Consider the following 21,129-nt stretch of genomic DNA (forward strand, 5'->3'; position numbering starts at 1 on the left):
CGTGCTCACTTGGTACCTCTGTGTCACATTTTGGTAACCCTCACAGTATTTCAAACACTTCCATTTTTATTCTATCTGGTAATGGTGGGCAGCAATCAGGGATCTTTGATGTTACTATTTTAATTGTTTTGGGGTGGCTGAGGCCTCAGCCTTCCAAGTAGCTGGAACCACAGGTGTGCACTACCATGCCTAGCTAATTTTTTTGGTTTATTGTAGAGACGAGGTCTCACGAAATTGCCCAGGCTGTTCTCGAATGCATGGGTTCAGGCAATCCCCTCACCTCAGCCTCCCAAAGTGGTGGGATTGCAGGCTTGTGCCACCGCACCCAGCCAATTTAGCATAATTCTTAAGGGCCTGAGGATTTTCACAATGGTCGGTGATCACTGGCGTCAACTTCATGTCCCCATCTGCATCAGCCCTTCACAAAAGAGTTGGCCTGTCCTCTGAAGCTTGAAGCCAGTTATTGGCCTCTCCTCTTTAGCTATGAAAGTCCCTAATGACAGTTTCTTCTAATTGCAGGCTGTTTCGTCTACATTGAAAATATGCTGCTGGGTGTAGCCACCTTCATCAGCAATCTTAGCTAGTTCTGGAGAACTTGCAGCAGCTTCTCCATCAGCATTTTGTTGCTTCACCTGCACTTTTATGATGGAGATAGTTTCTTTCCTCAAACCTCATGAACCAACTTCCAGTGAAACAGTCAGAACACATACTCCATTGTATATATTAAGTTCTCCATCTTATATGGGTGCAGTTCATGGTACCCCAAAACAATTAAAATAGTAACATCAAAGATCCCTGATTGCTGCCCACCATTACCAGATAGAATAAAAATGGAAGTGTTTGAAATACTGTGAGGGTTACCAAAATGTGACACAGAGGTACCAAGTGAGCACGTGCTGCTGGGAAAACGTAACCAACACACCAGCTTCATGCTGGGTTGCCAGAAACCTTCAATCTGTAAGGAATGCAGTCTGTATCGTGCCATGATGTGATGTGCAATAAAATGAGATGAGTGAACAGAGGATGCGTGGAGAGGGCTGAGCTTTGACGGCAGAGTGGCAGCAGGGAGTTCTGGGGTGATGGAAGCTTTCTCTGTCTCGGTGGTGGTTGGTGGTAGTGGTGGTTATGCCATTTCTACACGTCTCAGAACTTATCAACTTGAACACTTAAAATCAGTGAATTTGATTTGGTGAAAATTATATCTCTATAAAGCTGACTTATTTTTTTTTTTTTGAGTTAGAATCTCACTCTGTTGCCCAGGCTGGAGTGCAGTAGCACACTCAGGGCCACCCCAGCATCTACCCGCTGGGCTACGGCCGTCCTTCCGCCTCAGCCTTCCAAGTAGCTGGAACTGCAGGCACGTGGTAGCACCCAGCTAATTTTTTGATTTATTGTAGAGACAAGGTCTCACCAAATTGCCCGGGCTAGTCTCGAACCTTTGGGCTCCCAAAGTGCTGGAATTACAGACTGAGCCACCGAGCCTGGTCTGATTTTTTTTTTTTTTTTTAAAGCAGGAAAAAACCTGTCTGTGGTGTCAGAAGTCAGAATAGCGATTACTCTGGAGGTGTACACAGTGTGAGAATTTGAGCTGTGCGCTTGAGACTTGTGGACTTTATGTGAGTGTGGTGTTATGTATAGGATCATATATGTTGGCTTTCATACAGGGCTCCTGGGCCATAACCCCCATAGCCCTTGTTACAGTTCTTTGTTTCCTTGTCGGGTATGTCAGGCTCAGCGGCATACCCAGATACAATCTCTTCAACCTTCCCCTGCCTTGTCTCACCTGCTCCAAGACAGGACGCCAATCTTCCCCCACCTTTCTCACGGGGTCATAGGACCCTCATCCTAGGAAGGTTCCGCCCTGTACCCTGAGAGAATGGCGGCATCATGAAGCTTCCATAAATACCCAGGAGAACTGGGTTCCTGGAGCTTCCAGATAGCAGAACACATGGGCGCCCAGGGAAGGCTTGAAAGTGCTGTGCCTGTCCCCGTACTTTGCCATGCACGTCTCTGCATCTGTATCCTTCACAGTGTCCTTTATAATAAATGGATGTTTACTATATTATAATAAGTGTTTCCCAGAGTTCTGTGAACCAATCCAGCACATTAATTGAATCAAAGGAGATCATGGGAACTCCAATCTGAAGCCAGTTGGCCAGGAGTTTTGGAGGCTTGCACTTGTGACTGGGGTCTGGGGGGCAGTCTTGGGGACTTAGTCCTCTCTACCTGTGGAATCTGGCACTGTCTCCAGGTAGCAGTGTTCAGCATTTATTTGGAGGACACCCAGTTGGTGTCCGCTGCAGAGTGGCTCGCGTGGGGGTGGGGAGAAACTTCCACACACTTGGTCACAGAACCGCCTTCTGTGATTATAGTTGTAGTGGTGTGAGGGCAGAGGAAAAACTTGGTTGGAGAGTTTTTCCCAAGCAGTAAGTTATACACCTCAGTAGAACAAAAGGAAAAAGAATCGAGAGAATGATTTGATGGTAAAGTTGAGAAAATCTTCAAGAAAGTGGAGCAAAAAGAGAGATGGAAAATAGGTGATGGTTAGAAGCCCAGCCCAAGGATGGAATAAAAGGCATTTCAGAAGCAAAAACAGAAAAGGTGGAAAGTCATTATCAAATAATTCAGAACTTTTCTAAAATGGAAAGACATTGTTTCTACATTGAAAGAGCTCCAGACACATTTCAAAGCACATTACCAAAACTACTAGAAAACTCATGTCAAAGAGTTCCAGAAAAGGGGAAGAACTGGTACTATATAAAGTACTCAGAACTGAAATGACTTCAGTCTTCTTACTTTAACACTGGATACCTTGCCGGGCATGGTGGCTCACGCCTGTAATCGCAGCACTTTGGGAGGTGGAGGCGAGAAGATTGCCAGGGGTTTGAGACCAGACTGGATAATCTGGCGAGACCGCATCTCTATAAAAAATTAGTCGGGCATGGTGGCGTGCGACTGTGGTTCCAGCTACTTGGAAGGCTGAGACAAAAGGATCGCCTGAGCCCAACAGGTCGAGGCTGCGGTGACTGTGAGCGTGCCACTGAACTCCAGCCTGGGTGACAGAGTGAGACGCCAACTCAGAAAAAAAATGCTGGATACTTAAACAGCAATGGAGCAAGGCCTTACATTGTGAAGAAAAATTATTTCCAAAACTAGGATAGCTGGCCAAATTATCATTATAGAATAAGTTGTTATTTTATATATACAATGTATTATAGAATAAATTGTTATTTGTAGACTACAATATAAATTTATTGTTATAAATAAACAAATGGAATATTATTTATAGCATAAAGGCATTTTCAGACACGAGCAGTTCCAAAAGCTTTACCTCTCATCTGTGGAAAATGTACTCCATAAAGGTAAGGGAGTGAACCAAAAAAAAGAGAAAAGGTGTGATATGTCAAAAGTAGACCGCACAGAAGAGGCAGAAGGGCTCAGCAGGTTGAAGTGGAGCCAAGTTGGAACAGCCTCGGAGGGTAGAGAGAGGTAGTGTCTCCCTCCAGAGCAAAGGTCAGGTTTGCTTACAGCCCTTGGAAGACATAGTATCTCCCTTTGAGCAAAGGGTAGCCATGCATGCCGTTCAGCACAATAGACTCAGGTTCTGTGAGCTTGGGGTTCCTCTCCTGTAATTCAACCTGCTTCACCTGCAGATGTTACCTGGCTCTTTTCAAATCGCCCTGTGGGAATTGGGGCTTGGGCATCTTGTGCAGAAAAAGAGTGCCCTGGGTTAGGTTGTCTTCCGGAAGCTTTCTTTATAGTTGAACTCTTACATTTAGGTCAGTAATCCATTTTGAGTTGATTTTTGTGTACGATGTGAAGTAAGGGTGGACGTTCAGTCTTTTTTGTTTGTTTATGGATATCCAGTGGTTTCTGTACCCTTTTGTTGGAAAAAAATGTCCTTTCCTGATTGGTTTGGAACCTTTGTTGAAAAAAAAATTGGCTGTATATGTGTGACTCCTGGGTGCTGTAATGTGCTTCTTTGGTCTCTGTGTCTATCGTTACGTCAGTCCCACAGTCTTGATTACTGTAACTTTATAGCAAATTTTGAAATCAGGTAGTGTGAGCCCCACTTTTTTTCTGCTAGACTTTTATCTGTTCTGTCTTTTGTATTTTCATATAAACTTTATTATCAGCTTGTCAATTTTAACAAAAAAGGCTACTGAGATTTTGCCCGGGATTGTGTTGACTGACTCTTACTTTTCAAGACAATTGACGTCTTACCCATAGAGAGTGTTCTAATCCATAAACACAGGCAGACATGTATAGCCATTAGTTTAGGCCATCTTTAATTTCTCTTGGTAGGTTTTGGTAGTTCTTAGGTTACAGGTCTTGCACATATGTTGTTAAATTTGGCTCTGAATGTTTAATGTCTTTGAATGATAACATTTGGTTCTAGTTTCCAAGTATTTGTTGTTAGTATGTAGAAATACAATTGAATTGTGTATATTGGCCTTGTATTCTGTAGTCTTAGGCAACTGACCTACTAGTTCTGGAGCTGTTTAAGGATTTCCTGGGATTTTTCCTAGGATTTTCTCCACTGATGATCATGCTGTCTGTAAATAAAATCAGTTCTGCTTCTTTGCAGTCTGTATGCCATTTATTTTTGTAGTGCCTTGTTGTTCTGTTAGAACCTCTAGTTCGAATGTTGAGTAGGTGAGACCGATATCTTGGCCTTGTACTTGATCTTAGAGGGCAGCTTTCAGTCTTTCATGATAAATGTGATGTTAGCTGTATTTCATGGATGTCTATGACTAGGTTGAGGGAATGGTCTTTTATGCTTAGTTTGCTCAGTGTTCTTATCATAAATTGTGTTGAATTTTGTCAAATGCTTCTTCTATATTTATTGAGATGATCCTGAAGGTTTGTTTCATTTCTGTTCTCTTCAAGTTACATTGATTGGTTTTTAAATATAAATTGTCTTAGATTCTTGAGTCATAATGCGTTATCCTTTTTATAGTTACTGGATTGATTAGCTAAAATTTGTAGATTTTTGTTTCTATGTTCATGATGGATATCGGTATGTTATTTTCTTGTAAGGTTTTTATCTGGTTTTGCTGTCAGGCAAACTTGGCCTTAAACTGTGAGTTGGAAATGTTTCTACTTCTATTTTCTGGGATAGTTTATTTGGAATTAGTCTTATTTCTTCCTTAGATACTTGGTAGAATTCGCTAGTGAAGTCATCTGGGTCTAGTGTGTATGTGTGTGTGTGTGTGTGTGTGTGTGTGTGTGTGTGTATGTATGAGTATGTTGGTGGGAAGGTTTTAAATTACAGATTCAACTTCATTAATTGATATAGGCTATTCAGATTAACTGTCAGTTTCTTCTTGCATAAGCCTTGGTGTTTTGTGGCTATCACCGAACGTGTCCTTTTCATCAAGCCCTCTTTTGCTTTTTAGTAGTGCTGAGGTTTGCAGTGAGAGCCCGCCTTCATTTCTGGTTTTGGTCATTTGTGGATCTTTTTCTCCTTTCCCCGTGTCCATCTTATTAGAGGTTTGTTCATTTTATTGATCTTTCTGAAGAGCCGGTTTTTGGCTACATGGAATGTTTTTTATTGTTTTTCTGTTTTCTGTTTCATTGATTTCTTTGACTTTGTTCTTTGTTCTGCTTCTTTGGGTTTTAATTTGCTTTTCCCCTCCCAGATTCTTAAGCCAGAAGCTGAAGGCAAGAGTTAACATTGCAATTCAGAGGCCGAAGACTGCCGCCACTTGTTCTTGAACTGCCCGTGAGCTAGGAATGATTTTTGCATTTTTAAATGACTAGAAAAACAAAAACAAACCACAAGTATTATTTTGTGACATGTGGAAATCAAGTGAAATCCAGATTTTAGTATGTGTAAATAAGATTTTATTGGAACACCACCACACTTAGTTGTTTACATAATGTCTCTGGTTGCTTTTGTGTTAGAATGGCAGAGTGGCAGAGTTGAGGGATGTGACAGAGACCATGTCTCTGTGACCATGTCTTAAGGTCTGTGGTTGTTTATCACTTTGCCCTACTGTTTGGTGCGTTGGAATCAGTATTTAAGCGCCACGCGTGCCACTGTATTGTGACATTTTACTTTATAATTTTATTATTAGTGCATATCATCATGTCAAAATAAGAAAAGGCAAAAAAAAAAAAAAAATCGTCTCTGGATGTTATGCTTTTAAAGCACAGTGGAGTATGGATTACTGAATGTGATGACAAAGTGTTGTGTTTATTATGCTATTTAACACTACAGACATGTTAAGGAATTACAGTTTGCACTGACAACAGCAGACTAAGCCCTCATCACATTAGGCCCAACTCACAAGAAAGTAATGACCAGAAAAACTAGAAAACTCAAAAAGGGATATCTTTTTCCAGTAGGCGTCCTTCATGGAATTAAACAGTGAACACGAGGCTGCACCCAGAGCAACTTTCCCGTTGTTAGCCAAGCAGGGAAGTCCTTTGCCAATGGTAGGCTAACAAAGTTGTGTTTGATTGCAGCAGGCCCAGAATTGTGTCTGGAGAAAGTAAACTCGTTCAAGACCATTAGTCTTTTGGCAAGAACAGTTGCTCTAAGAGTTGAAGACATCAATAATCAATGAAAAATCAAGGCAGATGGTTTTGAGTGGTTTTCCTTGGCTCCTAATGAGTTAACAGATATTACCAGCACTGCTCAGTTGTTTCTGTGAGAAGTCAGTGCTGAGTTTGAAGTTATTGAATTAGTTTTAATGAATAGTGTGTGAATTAACTGCAGACAAGAATATTTGCAGAAAGTTAAGAGAACACGAATTCCGTACAACCTGAATGAAGTGTGGTATGCTAAGATGTGTTATAACTGGTGGTGGTAGGAAGTTCTGTAAGACACAAAAAATTTCAGGTGGACAGATGTTTAATGCTGTGAAGATGTAAGATGTTTAAGGTCTATTGTTTTATTTCGTCGCAGGCAATTTGCAGAGAATGTTTGAATTTATCATGTAGCACGGAACAAGTCATATAAACATTTGCTCTTGTGGACTTAGCTGCCGTCAGTTCCGTGAATTTTTGTTGAATTCAGTGAAGCTGAATATTTTTACTTTCCCTGCTGGATAGCAACTTGATGACTTAGTGTAGTGATCAGGTTTTTGCAAATTTTTGAACCCAGTACTGAGATTGAAATTTTGGGAACTGCTCTCGGTCACTGTTATTGAACACTGAGTGGCTTTAGAAATCAGTTTTTGCTGTAGACTTGCTAATGTTTCTTAATGAATTCAACCTAAAATCATAAGACAAAACAGTGCTTATATCAAAATAATACTGTGGTAAAATCAGTTGATGGCAACTAATGTTTGAACTGTCAAATCACTTTATATAGTTTTCTATGCTGTCATGAGTTGAAATGAAGTGAGGTCTCTGTTCTTACCTGGAGTTGCATTCTTCACACTTTCTGAGCTCATACTACAGTTTCAGCAGCGTTTTCCAGCAAGTGTTAAGGAAATTTCCATATTACAGAATCTATTTAGTTGTGCAGTGGAGGCATTTTAGCCTAACCTTTACTTGGAGTGATTAATCTGCAATGTAATGGCATACTAAAAGGTAAATACTGAGAGTCAATTCCTTTTAAGGAATTTATTTATACCTTCCCAACAATGCTAGTGATTTGATATCAGTATGTGGCAGTACCTAACTGGTACTTTTTGGAAGAAGACATTTTCAAGATGAAATTCATAAATCCTATTAGAGATCAGCACTAATGAACATTTGTAGTTGACTTTGATGAAAGGGAATTCTGACTTTGAATCTCAACTAAGTGAAATACTGTCTATCCCCAGAAAGAGTTCCACTCTTCTCATGAGAAGACCTGTCTTCAGAAAATTGTAGTTATTATTATACTGTTTGAATTTCATCAATAAAAATTATGGAGACTTTTGTCTCATTATAAAAGTGCTTACATGCTATCCTCCGTTTTGCTTGTTGGTTCTTAAAGCCTAGGATATTGGCTTTCTGGTCCCCGCCGGGAAAAGCTTGCCGCCCTCCACTTTTTATGAAGATGTTTTTATCCTTCATAGTTGGCTACCTGCACTTATTCGAACTAATGCTTTCACAAACTTTAAAAGGAACTTATTTAATGGAGCAGCCTTGCTTCTGTTGGATATATTAATTGCAGCTTAATTGTGTAATAAGGTGTTATTGTCTTGTGTTAATGTTCTAAATTTGAAGCCTAGACTTTCCGCGGTTGTCCAGCATTCTGTGGTAGAGTTACTGGGCATTGACATTGTTACTGGTAAAAGTAGCATACTGTCTGCTGCGGTGTGATTCTCAAGTAAGGTGGCTGCCTTCAAGGATCCTGTAAGAGCCAATGGTATGCCAAAGCACAGAAAGAAACAGGTTTATTCTAAAGACTGGGCTGGAGAATAAATTTTAAATGATTGCCACTAGTTATGCTACATTTTGAGAATCTTTGACCCCTTAAGAGTAGATAAGAAATGGAGAGTCAGAGAGGAAGAGTCACGCTCCCCAAACCAAAGTTTATTCCCTCAGAAAGGCGCAGGAAAGGTCTCTACTGTGTGTGGTCACTGGTTTTCTGTTCTGGGAAAAAAGATGAGGGCAATTTGTACTCTCCCCAGGGTATCATTCTTCTGTATCTTTAGAATTTTGATTCTTTGTAGTCTTGGGAGAAAAGTATCTTTGTTGGATGATTGGAGGAGGATTTTGAAAAGCCAGAATTACCGGGCTAGGGAGCTTTGGTGGAAACCAGAGGGTTAGAGGGTACTCATCTTATAGAAAGAACAAGGTTAATGACAGTTATTTGTACAACCAAAAAGCTATGGGGAATGACAGGATTACAAATGGAGAAGCGACAGGATTACAAATGGAGAAGCAACAGGGTTTAGATCCTTTAATTCATAGGTTTTGATTAGATATTTAAGTTTATGAGGCTATTAAATGCACATAAAAATGCACAGACAACTTTACACTATTCCTTTAAAATGCATTCCTTATGTGTCACTCTTTATTTTGGGGACCAAGAAGTTTTAGTAAGACCTAATTTCCGCAGTTCTAATTTAATTTCTGCAGGACTATAATTTGATTGACATCAGTGGAAAATAGAGTATATTGCTGTATTTATATGATATTCTTTTTTATGTTGTCAAGAATAGAATAATACAAAGCGAGGTCATCTTTACAATTACTGCAACTTGTGATCATTATAAATGGACAAGGAAAATCAGCGCCCAGTTGATGCATCTGTAAATAGATCCGTAGTTGAGAGCTGTACATCCTCTCCCTATGGTCGCCTCGGGTGTTTTTTGTGATCCTCTTTGTCTTCCAAAATGGGAAACTTTGTTCAGTATTATAAGATGCATTCAGATAACCTCAAAGGATGAAAAGTAACCATTTTGACATTCAAAGTAGTTAGAAGCAGATCTTTTAAGGAATAATTAAAAAATGTTTTAAAGTCAGTGCTGCAGTCTTTAAAAGAGTCGTTCTATTTGATGTTTAGGTCTCTGAAAGAAGATGAACTTGGCTGAGATTTGTGACAATGCAAAGAAAGGAAGGGAATATGCCCTTCTTGGAAACTATGACTCCTCTATGGTGTACTACCAGGGAGTGCTTCAGCAGATTCAGAGACACTGCCAGTCCGTCAGGGACCCTGCCATCAAGGGCAAGTGGCAGCAGGTAAGACCTCGGGGATGTGGTCCATGACTAGGGGCAGTAGCTGGTGCACCTGAGAGATTCGTGTTGTGTTTGAAATTGTATAAATAGTTCTTACTTGTCTGAATACTGAAATATATTTGAAAGGTACTTGGAATAATTTTCTAATGGCTTGCCTAGGTCATATTTTTAAAATTTGACATAATTTTCTAATGGCTTGCCTAGGTAATATTTTAAAAATTTATTTTTATTTTTTTTTATTTATTTATTTTATTTTTATTTTTTGAATTGGAGTCTCACTCTGTCGCCCAGACTGGAGTGCAGTGGCCGCTCCCGGCCACTGCAGCCTCGACCTGCTGGGCTCCAGCGATCCTTCCGCCTCAGCCTTCCAAGTAGCTGGAACTACAGGCACGCGCTGAGTTCTCACCAGAGAACTGAGGTCTCACCAAGTTGCCCAGGCGGGTCCTGAACCTGCGGGCTCAGGCAGTCCACTCACCTCAGCCTCCCAAGGCGCGGGATTACAGGCTGAGCCACCAAGCCCAACTATTTTTAAAATTTTAATCTTGTATTTCATGAGGTATATTTTGAAAATATTCAATTCTAATTGAATCTACTTTTAATTTTTAAATTTTGAAATCAGTTTACCTAATTGAGTGTGACTATCAATTTTTGAAATAAAGTATTTCTGCTTGCCTCTCCCCTTTCATTTTCGCATGCAGTATTGACCTATTTCATAAAATTTTTCCTTAAGAAAGTTTCCTCATCTTCTGAAAGACTTACAAATACAAATGGGTCTGTAATCCAATAAGAAATGGTAATAGGATATTTGCTGTCTTTTGACTATAAAACTTGATTAATAGCACAGTTAGTAAAACTTGAATTATAATTTCCCACTTACTTTTAAAATTTAATTTACATTTAATATTTTAATTGATTAATATCTTTTAACATCGTTCTTGCTTCAGTGCCCCAATTTAAAATTCATTGTAACTTCAAAAAAAGAATTTATTTAAAAGTACATTGATGGCATAGTGGTAAATGTAGATGCCTTCCACCACAAATTTTTTTTTTAACAAATAGTGCTTATAAGCAATACATCTTTTACTTATTTATTTATTTGGAGTCTCACTCTGTCTTCAGCCACTGCAGCCTCGACCTGCTGGGCTCAGGCCATCCTCCCACGTTGGCTTCCCAAGAAGCTGGAACTACAGGCGTACGCCACCATGCCTGGTTAATTTTCTGATTTATGGTAGAGATGAGGTCTCGCCAAGTTGCCCAGGCCAGTCTCGAACTCTTGGGCAGTCCTTTTACCTTCACCTCCCAAAGTGCTGGGATTACAGGCATGAACTACCACGCCAGGCTACCAATATATCTTTCTTTAAGAAAATAATTAAATAAAACCTTTCGTTCATCTTCAGTAAAGGTTAGTTAGACAAAATTGACTTTTGGTTCATAAGGGCTTACTAATTAAGGTTGTAGTTTTCAGCTGTTACAGTAAAACAATATACTATACTTTTCAGAAAACATATGTCAGAACATGTGATACTTAACCAGTTTGCGTGGCATCCCTGCGCAGTGGCCATGCCAGGCTCAGTGTCGTTCCAGTTGTGGTGTTTGTGCTGCCAGAACAAGCTCTCCCCGCTTACTGTCCCCACTTAAAATCTTTTAAACATTAAAAGGACAAAGTCAAGCATTTCTTTGAAGTTTCCATTTCATGTATTAATGTCTTTCAAGTGTTTCTTCTAATTTTTCCACTAGTCAGAAATTGATGTTTTACTAAATTTTGAGGGTAAATTTGGCTCATTTTCCAACTTAAGTGTTACCAAATTATGTTGAGTGAGGACAACATACTTGCTCTAACTCATGGTAAAAGTTTTAGTTGTTTTTTTCCTGTCTTTCCTGTTAGCCACAGGCAGGATGGTTTATTAATCTAGTATGGAAATATTTTTGACCAGTTCTTAATTGTATATGTTAAATAGCGACCATTTCTTTTCAGATATTTCTGTTGTATTTTTTTCCATTGAGTTCTGAAATTTTATTACATATATTAACAATTGAATTTTACCTAGATTTTTCTTTTTCTTTGGTTCTGTAACTCCTTCATATGTTCCTTTAAAATCTGAAGAGAAATCAGAGTGTCATATGTTTCTTTTAATATGTTATCCAGGATAAAGATTCTTATGTTCTGCTTTATAGTAAAATGTAGCTTTCTGGTGAAAAAACATCAGAATTGATAAAGTGAATTTATAAATGTAATTTTTAATCTTTATCTGGTTGCTTTTGAGAATTAGTTTGGGCTCAGAGTTTGAAAACAGAAGAATTTCTTCAGAGTAGGTACTCGTTAAGTTTTTTAAATAATAGGAAAAAAATCTTGCCTTTGAACTCAGAATAAACTTTACCCAGGACTTGAAAGAATTTAGATAAGGTTGAAAGAATTCCGATTTTAGGTGAAGGAGAATTTAAATAGAAGTCAGGAATGTGCAATTCATAGTATCACACTGCTTCCAGCTTTCAGACACTTAGGCCAGGCATTTTATATTTAGTGATATTGGGGATAGGAAATGCTGGTGAAAATTTTGGCTGACAATTTTTTGGCATTTATTTATGAATATACTAAAAGGATTTAGCATAACATTTTAGATTTCTGGGAATGGTTAGCTTGTTACTGACTTAGTTGCCTGTTTCAAATTGTATTAATGATCAATCATATTCTTTGGTAGAAATAGTGTTCTATTATGAGATATATATATACTGTTTTCTCTTATTAAAAGGTATATAATTGTCTTTTTTCAAACTAATTTCTGCCCTTTTCTCTATATTACTTTACATAGTTCTTTGTCTCTTTGAATATGTTTTAATTATTCATTTTGCACACTTTGATATTAAGAAAACTTGCATGTTATAGCAGTTTATTTTTAATTTATAAGATCTTTAAATGGTTTCTAGCATAAAGGCTATATATTTTTTAAGGTTCGGCAGGAATTATTGGAAGAATATGAACAAGTTAAAAGTATCGTCAGCACCTTAGAAAGTTTTAAAATCGACAAGCCCCCAGATTTCCCTGTGTCCTGTCCAGATGAGCCATTTCGAGATCCTGCTGTGTGGCCACCCCCTGTTCCTGCAGAGCACAGGTAAACGGGACTTTATCTACTCTTCAGGGACTTCTAGTCGTTGCTATTCAGAGTGAAGCTTGATTTGAACAAAATGTGAAAAAGCACTTTAAGGGGCATGTACTTTGTTGTTGTTGTTTTGAGTTGAACTCTGACTCTTGCCCAGGCTGGAGTGCAGTGGCACACTCATGGCCACCCCAGCCTTGACCTGCTGGGCTCAGGCAATCCTTCCACCTCAGCCTTCCAAGTAGCTGGGAATACAGGCATGCGCCACCATGCCCAGTTAATTTGTTGTTTTTTTAAGACAGGCTCTCACTCCAGCCCAGGCTGGAATGTAGTGGCATGATCATAGCTCACTGCAGCATTGGTCTGCTGGGTTTAGGTGATCCTCCTGCCTCAGCCTACTAAGTAATCAGGCATGCACTGCCACACTTGGCTAATTAAAAAAATTTTGGGGGGTGAGTAGAGGTGGAATCTTGCTGTGTTGCCCAGGCTGGTCTTGAACTCCTGGCCTCAAGCCATCCTCCCACCTCGGACTCCCAAAGTACTAAGATTATAGGCATGAGCCACCAAGCCCTTCTCTGGGAGTGTGTACATTTCATATCTGTTTTTAATTTTCACATTTACAGGTTTAAGATTTCATAATTGTTAAAGAGCAAAAGTAAATCACTTGTCTTGTATCTTGCTTTTAGAATGCTTTATTGCTGTATTCATAACAATAGCACTCGAATGCTATCCTAAAATTTATCACTTAAGAGAGGTCTTTTAAGTTTCAAAATATCAACATCAAAACTCAGGTTGTCTTTTGGTGTTTGCTTGAAGAGACTCTAAAATGTCAAACGGAATGGTGGAGAAATTGGATTTACCTGGTTGGGCCTTTCCAGAGTGTCAGTGTGGCAGGAACCTGACTGGTCATGTGGACCTGGCTTGTGACCTGAAGGCCACATCCTCAGCGCAGCACACCAAGCTCCCAGTTTCTCTCCCACCAGTTGCCTCTGACCCCTGCCTGGGCATCATCTCTGGGAAGCCTCTTTCTTCTCACCCTTTCTTGTCTTGTCGTACAGTCTATCCTTTCTTCAAGGAATCCTGCGATCTCTGCCTCTAAGCAGCTCAGACTCGTTCTTGGAGTCTTGGCTCAGCGGTCCCCTCCACAGCCTTTTTCGATGTGCCCAGGCACAGCAGTTTGTTTGTTGCAGTTACTGGGTTGCATGTATTGATCTCTTTACAGGATCAGGAACTTTGCAAGAAGCAGGACCATGGTTTTATTTACTTAAATCAAAAATCAGATAACAAACTTCCTCTGCTAACCCTGGGTTTGGCACACAGCAGGCACCCAGCCAACACTGAATGAACAACACCATTGGTTTCACAGTGAGAAATCTGAAGCCCGAGAGATCCCACCTTGTAAGCAAGGCTAGATCGAGAGCTGAGTTTAAGTCTCTGGCTTTCTTGTGGAGTGATGTTGTGGCCAGAGTGTTGTGCCACAGAAAGGAAGGTTTTCTTTGGTCAGTAGCTGTGACAATCTGTTTCATGTATTGATTTCTTAAAGTTTTCTAAAAACATTTTAAGAACTGTGAAAAGTGGTTAATTTATTCCTTTAGTATTGTTTCCACTGAGTAACAGATAATTTTGTAATTTTCATTGTGAAAACCCTGGATGAAGATATTTTTTAAGGTCTCCAGTGATGTTCTTTTCCTCCGGTGTGTTAATAACCACCTTCAGGTGTTTAGCTTAAGGTAGCCCTTATCCCTCAAAAGGCAGTGATTCAAGAGTCCTAAGATTGTTCCCATGGAAGCCCCAAAGTAAACATGAAAAAAAAGGAATGGCATTTTCATCTGTCAGAGCTTGAAATTTTTCTGTATGTGTGTATAATGAAATACTTTGTTTTTTGCTGGCAGTCACTAATTCTGAAACATACTTCTAGTTTAAAACTAAAAGCTGACAATAACTTTAAACATAAGAATAAATATTCTGAGTTGCTAAAGCACCACAGTTCATTTCTTTTTTTTTTTTTTTTTGAGTTGGAGTCTCACTCTGTCGCCCAGACTGGAGTGCAGTGGCACACTCCTGGCCACTACAGCCTCGACCTGCTGGGCTCTGGCGAACCTTCCGCCTCAGCCTTCCAAGTAGCTGGAACTACAGGCGCGCGCTGCCACGCCCGGCTAATTTTTGATTTATTGTAGAGATGAGGTCTTGCCAAATTGCCCAGGTGGGTCTTGAACCCACGGGCTCAGGCAATCCACTCACCTCAGCCTCCCAAAGGCGTGGGATTACAGGCTGAGCCACCGAGCCCGGCTAGAACTTATTCTTTAGCATTCTAACTCAAAATAGTCCTTGTGTTAATGAAATGATTTTATAACATTTACATGTAGGCTGATTAGGTATGTTCTCTGTCATGAGTTGGGCTCTTCCAGTGCGACCTGAGGCCATGAAAAATTGGAGCAGATATGAAATATCTAGCCCGAACTGTTGAATAGGAGTTAGAAATGAGAAATTTCAGATTTTGTAATATTGGAGGAGTATTTGACATAGCATATATTCAATAAAGTCTTCTTTTTTTTAGCTTAAAAAATGAATATGGTAGGTCTTTCCCCCCCAGCTTTATTGAAGTATAGTTGACAGTTAAAAATTGTATATATTTAAGGTATACAACTTGATGATTTGATGTACATTGTGTAATTAACCTGCCACAAGAAGTTAATTCGCTTATTGGTTACCTCACATAGCTTATCCTTTTTTTCTTTTTTCATTTTGTGGTCAGAACACTTAAGATCTACCCTCCTAACAAATTTCAAGTTTTCAGTATTGTGACGTCTAGTCACCTTGCTGTAGATTAGAGCTCCAGAACTTACTCATTCTGTGTCACTGAAACACATAAGCACATACATACATGCCATACATTTTTAAATCCATTCATCTGCCAGTGGGTATTTAATTTGTTTCCATATCTTGACTATTGTCAGTCATGCTGAAATGAACAAGGGAGTGCAGAGATCTCTTTGATTGGATTTTATTTTCTTTGGCTACATACTCAGAAGTGGGATTGCTGGATCACAAAGTAGTTCTGTTTTTAACTTTTTGAGGAACCTCTGTTCTCTATAATGGCTGTACAGTACCAGTTGATGCTTCCAAGTTGTAGGTCTTTTTAGGTTACTAATCTTTTGGGAGAGGTAGCAGTAAGAACAGGAAACATAAGCCTGGAATTAGTCATTTTGCTGTTCTGCATAGGTGCTCTGAAACTCGAGTAGGCCGTCTATAATGTCATTTCATCAAGAACTGAGGGAGATGACATATAGATAGGAAGATTGATTTAAAAAATCAAATTAGTACTATTCTATAGAATTTCAGCAAAGCAGAAATTCTTATTGACTTAATATTAAAGTTGTTGCCTTATGTTTCTTTGGGTACTCACGTAGTTAAATGACCAGGAGCATTTAAAATCCCAATTTGCAGTGAAAAAGATCAGGTAAGACCAAATGCAGGTACTTAATAGAGAGTAATTGACCATCTCATCCATACAAACATTTCGCGCAGGCTCTGGCTTAGTCAGTTTCCTGGGGTTATTAGGTCGGAGCGAGCTGGGCTCAGTGGCTCGATCTATAATCCCAGCACTTTGGGAGGCTGAGGTGAGTGGATTGCCTGAGCCCGCGGGTTCGAGACCCGCCTGGGCAACTTGGTGAGACCTCATCTCTACAATAAATCAAAAAACCAGCCGGGCGTGGTAGCGCATGCCTGTAATTCCAGCTACTCGGAAGGCTGAAGTGGAAGGATTGCTGGAGCCCAGCAGGTCGAGGCTGCGGTGGCCGGGAACGGCCACTGCACTCCAGTCTGGGTGACAGGGTGAGACTCCAACTCAAAAAAAGAAGGTCGGAGCGCATGTTTTTGTATGAGTTCCACTATGAATTGAGTGGTTCTGCAAGTTCATTTCTCTGCCTCATTTTCCTTCTGTAAAGTGTATGTTGAAATGAGATTGCCTGTAGGATGCTGGCACCTGTTACTGCCAAGCCCTGTGCGCAGTGCTGTCCACATATGGAGGGTTGCAAAAACAGGCATCCTCCCTGCCCTCACACATATGGTCCTGAAGATGGTGTGAGGGCAGTTACTGAGGTAGAATGGCCTGGATTTGGTGATTAATGAAAAAGAAAAATTGCAGCAGATAATGAAATATCTAGGCCTAGCTGTCAAATGGGAGTTAGAAATGAGAACCCGACTTTAAGAGAGCTTAGTAGGTTATTTGCCTCTTTATAGTAGGCTATTTGCCTAATACTGTTGGCAAGTTGAGATAATCCTCATCTTAGCATTCTGGAGTCTTGTTCTCTTCCAGAATTCTGTTTCCAGTATTAGATGGACTCTATTTTCAGACTGTGAGCAGAATGTGGGGAGCAGGGCTGATTAACCACAATAATAGCCGACGTTTCTTGAGTTCTTAACTGAGCAGTTACTGGGGGTTTACATGGTTTCTCTTTAATCTTCGGCTCTACCTCTCAAATCCATACTATCATGATCATCCCTGTTTTTAGAAGAGGAAACTGAGGCTTAAAGATTCAAAGTTACTTTCTCAAATGCTGCTCATGGGTCACTAGGAGAAGGACTGGGAGCTGGATTGGATTTAGCAGCACAAGCTCTTTCACTGGTGGCCTTGCGAACCGGCCTTGAGGAGTGGTGGAGAGTGGAGGCGTGCGTTCAGAGGATGGGACAGGAGGGACGGAGGAGGATTGTGTCAGCAAGTCCTGCTGGATGATGGAACAGAGAAGATGAGTGGTAGTTGGAAAGACAGGCAAGGTTTGCTGTTTCAGAGAGACCGGCCTGAGGATGTTTGCATGCCGAGGGAGATGCTGCAGTGGACGTGGATGTTGGTGATGCTCGTGTGAAGTGGACGACTGCCGGGCGGTGTCCTTGATGGACAGGAGAAGGCAGGACCAAACGCACAGGAAGCGTGTGGGTAGCTACTCACAGGCAGGAGGCAGGGGTGATGGAGGCGTGGGTGCAGGGGTGGCAGGGGAGTGGGTGCAGGCGGTGGGCAGGCACAGAGGTGACCGCGTGTGTAGGTCCTTGCGATCATTTTAGTGAGGAGAACAAAGCATGACTGAGGACTGGGGAGGCAGGAGTCTTTGAGGATCACAGTTGTGGTCTAAAGTGTCCCAAGGGTGGAGGACATTCCATTTGCTGTTTTCTTTTCTCGTTCCTTTGATGTAAGATTTTCTAGGAAGCACTTGTCTTATTTTATACAACTCAGAAGTCACTCCTTTGAAATTTCTGGCTATTTATTACAATAAGTGACCCCCAAACTTGGCATTTCTCTTTTTTATGTTACAGAAAAGGTATTTGAAAGATAGAGGTTATAACTCATTAGAGTTAAACTAAGGAGTGGGAACAAGATAGTGGTGGTAGAGGAAGCCCAGCACAACACAATTTCTCCGCAAGGCCCTTGCCTAGCTGCCCGGGACCAGTGCTGTGTCCCCTCCGCTGCCAGCCGCTGGGTGGCGCAGGGTCCATCGGTCCAGCTGTGTGTGCATCTGTTGCCTTTTTCCTTTCATCATGAGAAGTCCCGGCTTTCCAGTCAACTTTCTAATTGAATGACAGACTGCCTGTTCTCAGGTTGTTCTTACTTTGTCACCCTTGACCATGCTACCATCTTCTTTGGAACGAGCTCACTTTTCCCTCTTCAGCTTTTGTGACATTTCACCATTCTGCTTTTCTTCCTCTTTAATCCTTTCTTCTGACTCTTGCCTAATTCCTTTCTGTCTTGTCTTCTGCTTGGCATTCCCTAGTCCTCCGCTCTCGGCTCTTGGTGTCTTTATTTCAGGCTGACACTCAGTACCCATAAGGTGTGGGCCCGTGTGGACGCAAGACTAGGAAGGATGGTCCCTGCTGTCCTGCTTGTGTTACCTTTGCCCAGAGCTTGCAAGCAACCAGGCTGCGAGGGGGTCCCCCAAGCCCTGGCACATGGTGTCTCTGAGGAAAAGTCACTTAGCCTGTCTCTTTCATCACCGGCCCCTCCCAACCACCCCACTTGATGTTCATGGCTGATGCCCCCACCTCTTTTAGGTTTTTGTTCACATGTCACTTAGCATCCTACCCTGACCACCCTCCTTGGAATATTTGCCCCTTCGCCTGTGACATCATAGGACTTACTGCCAGCCACCTGGCATTGTGTTCTGTGTGTGTTCATTGCATCTCGCCCCTCCCTGCTAGATCGTAAGCTCCCTGAGGTCAGGCCTTGGGTTTGTTTACTGCAGTACCTGCAGCACCAAAAACTTGCTTGGCCCTTGTGAACATTCAGCAGATGGGTGTTGAAAAACTGCTTCAGGCAAATGCTTGTTTAGACTTATCCAACAGCTTTGTTTATCATTCCTTGTTCATTCCTATTTCTGCATTTCAGTTTCATCTTTGCTGAAGAATGTTTAGTGTTTCTTACAGCAGAGGTCTCTATTAGAGGTAAACTGTTTTTGTCTCAAAATATCTGTATTTTTCTGGCACTCCTGAGTAGAGTACCAGGTTCGTGGTTATTCTCTGTGGTTTGAAGATGACATTAGTGATGGTGTTATTTTGCCTTCGGACTTGTGTTATCAGTCTGTTGTTGTTTCTTCGTAGGTAACCTATCTTTTCTCTCTCAATGTTTTTAAGAGTTTATTTTTTGTCTTTTGTGTTAAACAATCTCACTAATAAATGGTCTAAGTAGGGATTTATTTTTACTTATACTACTTAGGATGTGCATCTTTTGCTCACATTTTTTAATGCTCTTGATCATTGTAAGCATTTACTTTATAGCCTGTAACTGGCAGTTCTATTATCAGAAGTTGTTGAGAGTTATCTTGCTCTTTGTTATTTCTGATGAGTCTTGTCAAATTGAGAATGTCTCTCCAGCAAGGTTTTAATCTGTCATTCCAATGTATGGTTGACTTAGGAGGGGATGTGACTCTTGTGTTTGCTTTAGCTAGGTGCCACAGGGAGGTCGCCTGCCCAGGACCCCTTTTAAGTCAGTTTATTTGCTTAAGGAAGTATAACACTGAGTCCCAGTCACATGAGGATGGGCCTTTGGTTACTATTTCTCTTTTTTTTTTTTTGAGTTGGAGTCTCATTTTGTGGCCCAGGCTGGAGTGCAGTGGCATGCTTACAACCACCCCAGCATCGACCTACTGGGCTCCGGGGATCCTTCCGCCTCAGCCTTCCAAGTAGCCAGGACTACAGGCGCGCACTACCACACCTGGCTAATTTTTTTTTTAATTGTAGACACGAAGTCTAACCAACTTGCCCAGTCTGGTCTTGAACCTGCAGACTCAGGCAGTTCACTCGCTTTGGCCTCCCAAAGTGCTAGGATTACAGGCTGAGCCACCGAACCCAGCCTTCTTACTATATCTAGAGGAGATTTTTGCCTCCACAAATATAGAACATATACCCAGGTAGATAAGTGTGTGCTTATTTCTTCTGTGTGTTTTAAATCCTACCCTTTTGCTGAGGTTTTGCCCTTTGAGGGTCCTGGCTTTATATGGTAGTCTCAGTTTAACGTCTTTGACTTGTGTGGACTCAGGGTCTCAGGTCTCACTCACACCTCAAACTTTCAGGTGTCTGAGGCCCGGAAACCCTAAAGGATGGTCATGCCATCAGCTCTTGGGCTTGCAGTTCTGTCTGTCTGTCTATCTCTCTCTCTCATTTTAGCCCGTTAAGTATTTCGCTTACCTCCTGGTAAGATCAGCTATGTATATTCAAGGATGTTTGCTATATTTTACCCAGAATTCCTACATGTTTATTGTGAGGAGGTTTTCAGCTTATTTATTTTTGTTGTTTCTCTAGATTATTTTTATAGTTCTATTATCATAAGTTCTTGATAGTCTTATCCTATACCTTCTTGTTTTTGATGACCTTTATTTGTAGTTGAGTTGGGAACTCTTTTTCAGCAAGGCTTTAGTTGTATGATTTAGGTGTGGACAGACGGCAATGCCCAGTGTCATCTGTATGTTGTTTGAGCTAAAGTATTGGCTTCTTGAATGCTGGGGCTGTGTCATATACTCTAAGTGTCCTGTTGTTTTACTGTAGAATAATCCCAGACGTTGTTTATAAGCTGGACAAAGACAAATGAGATTTTATCTAAAGTTCATCTGATACTATCTTATTATTTGTAGAGGTTGTATACTCCTGATTATCTGAAAAACATCATTGCCCATCTAGTTTTAAGGTCTCTAGAGTTAGGCAGAAAATAAACTAAATATCTTAGGTTATTCACAGTTAAAATTTTTTAGAATTGAATGGAAAAGACAATGGCCTATCTTTAGCGCCAAAGAAAAGCAAGATATAACCAAGTCATTAACTTGCCTAGGAGTGGTGGAACCATCAGACTAAAGAATTAGGAATGTTATCGTACTGTCCCTCCCACTTTGAAGTGGTCAAATAGACAGGCTTAGTAACTTTTCTTTTT

General features: G+C 40.7%; 1 protein-coding gene across 1 annotated transcript in view; it reads left to right on the top strand.

Annotated features, from left to right (window-relative positions):
- Positions 1-21,129, top strand: part of LOC103252573 (katanin p60 ATPase-containing subunit A-like 1) — an 82,832-nt gene that overhangs the window by 12,851 nt on the left and 48,852 nt on the right. Inside the window, exons 2-3 of the mRNA XM_021709153.1 lie at positions 9,452-9,627; positions 12,574-12,734. Of these exons, the coding sequence (XP_021564828.1) occupies positions 9,466-9,627; positions 12,574-12,734 (323 nt within the window). The 5' untranslated portion in view covers positions 9,452-9,465. The remainder of the gene's footprint in view (positions 1-9,451; positions 9,628-12,573; positions 12,735-21,129) is intronic.

Source organism: Carlito syrichta, unplaced genomic scaffold, assembly GCF_000164805.1.
Source record: "Carlito syrichta isolate Samal-C Ts95f unplaced genomic scaffold, Tarsius_syrichta-2.0.1 Scaffold169016, whole genome shotgun sequence".
Taxonomy (NCBI): Eukaryota; Metazoa; Chordata; class Mammalia; order Primates; family Tarsiidae; genus Carlito; species Carlito syrichta.